Raw genomic sequence first — 3,594 nt, 5'->3', positions numbered from 1 at the left:
ATAGATTACCTATGGAACGGAAAATCTTATTTAGAATTATCACCCGATTAGTTTCCAATTAATTTCCGATATATTCCGATTACTAAGCCTAATCGTTATGCACTCCTTAACCGATTAGCTACCGCTTAACGCTTAAACTGCACAGGTTGGAAGAAAGTTGGCTTTAGCTTGGTAGATGTCGCTGGCTAATTTTGGCTACTTGGACAAAGAAAAAGTCTGTCTCCGAAAATGGTTAAATGCGGTCTACCATTGTAAGTTGTACATCATATATGACTACTTTCAAGTAGACACGAACATTTTATATATCTTCGCGAGTATGCTTCAGGAGAATGATACATAGATTAAATATCGAAAAAAAAGAATGATACATAGATTCATAGGATCCCTAGCTTCATATAAAGATTTCCAACTTTTTCCTGACAAGGCATTGCAATAGTTCAAACTGTCCACATTACAATGACATCATATTTACAGTTTTAGAGTGTGTTTTCAGCCAATCATCTGAGCCCAATAAAATGTTTTAGGCATCAAAAGTGGGTTTGCAAAAACTTGTTTCTGATGTCACTAAATGCTAGATAACAAAACTTTCTCCAGAAATCAACTGTAGTAAAATATCAGATTGTTCAATACTATTGTTACTGGTAGGTTTCTATTACAAGAAAGGAACAACACTCTTCATGGGCATTAATGGAATTTCCTTTTTCAACTAATCCTGATGTTTCCAACACAAATAAGTCCCACTGATAAATTACTTGTTACCAATGAGGGTACTAAAGAGTAGTCACTACCAAGGCGACGGGAATCTACTTGAAGAGATCTGGATTCAACCAATCCCTACAAAATGAAAGATATTAAACAGAAGTTAGAAGCAGTAGTTGATATGGCAATAGAAGGAGACCTCTGAAATCAGGCAAGAAACACTGCTTACTTGCTGATGTCATCAAGATGATCATCAAAGTCCACGACTCCTTCCCATTTCTGAGACACAATGTAGTCCAGTAAAACTATGTTTGCTGAAGGTTCCTTCAACGTTAAAGAGCCACTTCCACCTGATCCAGCCTGCTTCCAATTCTTGGATAGATCCCTCGTGTAAAGCTGTTTCATAAGTAAGAACGTGCAACTTAGCAAATCAAAATCAGGTCCCTGAGGTGAAGTGCAGAAGATCTGACTACAAAGACAACTGCTAATTGGAACAAGACTAGATACTTCGTAACAATAATGGGAATAGAGTACTATAGACACTAGGGATAATGACACAGATGAAAGTTCTTCAAGTTTCATGCAATTCAGTGGCTGCAAAAATGAAGAAAACTTTTATTCCTTCGTATGATTTCCAGTGGAGCCTTTGCCAAGACATAAGACACCTGAACAAATCCTTCTCTCACAGTACCAATAAAAACTTGCAGCCTATCGCATTCTGTAGCATAACTAGCAGGACCTTTGTAGGGTTCATTAAAACAGAGTTCATTTCTCTTGATTGTTGACTATTCAAATCATTTTTTAGAGATCCAAGGAATTAATAAAATCTACATTTAGGAGGGTTGCACTTGGCCCGGCGTGAAAAAAAGGCTTCCAAGAGTGACTTCCTATCACTAAATAGCAATAAACACAGATAGCTCAACTAATGCAGAGATTATAGTACCAATTAAACAACCTAATGTTATGGCATCCGGACAGCTCAATGTAGGACAAGTTTGAAAATCTCTGAACAATGGGAGGAATTAAATGTAGTTATTAAGACTCAATTCTAGATCATGTAGGACTTAACCTAGGCTGATTTGGTACAACCAAAATGCGGACATGATGTAAATCAGCTTAAGCTCAAAATTATACAATTGATATGTAAAGCTGGCTTTAAGTGATAGTATGTTCAAAAAGTACTAATTTGTGAGATTTTATATAAAGGCCATGAACTGAAAAAAGAAGAATGGTTTGTTTAACTTGATCAAAACTGTGTTGGTTTGTTGAACCATTTGGACCTTTTGGAAACAAAGAAATCAACAAAAAAAAAAAGTGGCTCTAGTCCTCCCCAGAATATACTAAAAAAAATTCAAATACTTGCATTCACAAAATTTTCATGTCTGAAATCTGAATGTCTGGTATGAGTATATGGCGTATGAAATACAGTGGATTTATCAAATGGTTCAGACCACACTACCACAGAAGATACAAACCTGGGATTCTCAACTTTCTTCTTTACTTTTATCTTTTGATCAGAGGAGGTCCTAACTTCAACTGTCGGTGAAATGCTTTCATAGCCATAAAAAAAGTATCTAAGACATGAAAAATTAAGATCAAGTTGGCAGCCAATTCGAAACTTCTGATGAGTAGTTCAGATTTGTTGCGAAATTGGAGAACAATTTTCTGTTGCCAAAAATGTTATTGGGGGGCCTCTACGCGATGACGATAAACAAGTCATGCAACAGTCAAACCAAACACCATCTCCGTAAAGGGAATACTCATAATATTTTGAGTAACTTATGGACACTACAAACAAATGCAGACCAGTGAACTAAATGGCAAACTGAGAATACAAAAGGATAATTCAACTGCAAGAGATAGAACTTACCTGCACAACCGGGTTACGATCTTTCCCCTTGATAAGAGATTCAAGCTTTTTATTATCCAACTGAGAGAAAAATAAAGGAAATACTTAACATACATAATAAAGTTTAAAAAGAGTGCTCCAGGGGTTAAATAAAAAGTAGACCCACCAGAAGTACGGAGACCTGAGGAAAATATCTATAGATGTGATCCCCAATCTTTTTAGCAACGTTGCCCAATTCGAGGTCATCAAACCTCTCATTGGCATGGTAATAACCCACAACACTCAAGCCTTGAGACCCAAAGTGCTCCTCAATCTGATAAGATATATAGACACCAGTAGTATGAGACTGAAAGATGAAACTTTATTATTATTATAAGGAAAAATAGGAGACCTGAATTAAGGCAATTTCAAGGGTGGGTAGAAGGCCGATGTGAGAGTGGGAGAGTGGGACTGCATCAGATATCTCGACCACTTCATCTTTAATAAGACGACCAATTAGAACACCATTAACAGCAGACGCCTTGTGCTTTAGAGCATGGAGAACCAGCTTAATGTATGCATTCTGTCCAATTTCGTACTTCAATTCACCTCCCATCACTAAAGTAATCACCTTTATCTGCATTCAAACTAGAATTAGAGAATGTCCCTAATAAAAAAAACAAAATTTTAAGAGCCACACTTACCAGATTTGCAGGAACCAAGGTGAGAAAAGAGAAGAAAACAGTCTATAATACTTTGATCGGGTTCGGCTGGGTGTTTATGGAGCGGGTTGTCCAACCGGCCCATTTGTGATGGCACATGGGCACCTACTAAAGGGGTGATAATTTGGCCATCAGGCACTCAACCCGGCCCTCAAAAATGCTATCAAAATCCTCAAAAGTTGGCCTCACAGATTTGAGGCGGTGCTGGCCCCCTCATGCTTGTTAGAATAATTTAGGTCTAGGATTACGGAGCATGGGCCTTGCCCTCATTTGGCCCTTCCAAACCCTCACTTGGCCCCCAGTACTCATAAGATATATTTTATTTTTTTTTACATTATATATGTA

General features: G+C 37.5%; 1 protein-coding gene across 1 annotated transcript; it reads right to left on the bottom strand.

Annotated features, from left to right (window-relative positions):
* Nucleotides 1–585: 585 nt before the first annotated feature.
* EMB2731 (ER membrane protein complex subunit 8/9 homolog) lies at nucleotides 586–3,359 on the bottom strand. The gene is made up of 6 exons (XM_086582421.1): nucleotides 3,232–3,359; nucleotides 2,940–3,164; nucleotides 2,715–2,861; nucleotides 2,570–2,629; nucleotides 929–1,095; nucleotides 586–834 (listed from the first exon to the last, which is right to left on the bottom strand). Exons 2-6 carry the CDS (start codon nucleotides 3,141–3,143, stop codon nucleotides 804–806), a joined length of 609 nt encoding a protein of 202 aa, XP_086438547.1. The 5' UTR covers nucleotides 3,144–3,164; nucleotides 3,232–3,359; the 3' UTR covers nucleotides 586–803.
* Between the last annotated feature and the right edge of the window lie 235 nt (nucleotides 3,360–3,594).

This window comes from Coptis chinensis, chromosome 9 (assembly GCF_015680905.1).
Source record: "Coptis chinensis isolate HL-2020 chromosome 9, ASM1568090v1, whole genome shotgun sequence".
NCBI lineage: Eukaryota > Viridiplantae > Streptophyta > Magnoliopsida > Ranunculales > Ranunculaceae > Coptis > Coptis chinensis.
Note: the sequence above shows the minus strand (reverse complement) of the source record. Positions and strands in the feature narration are given on the sequence as shown.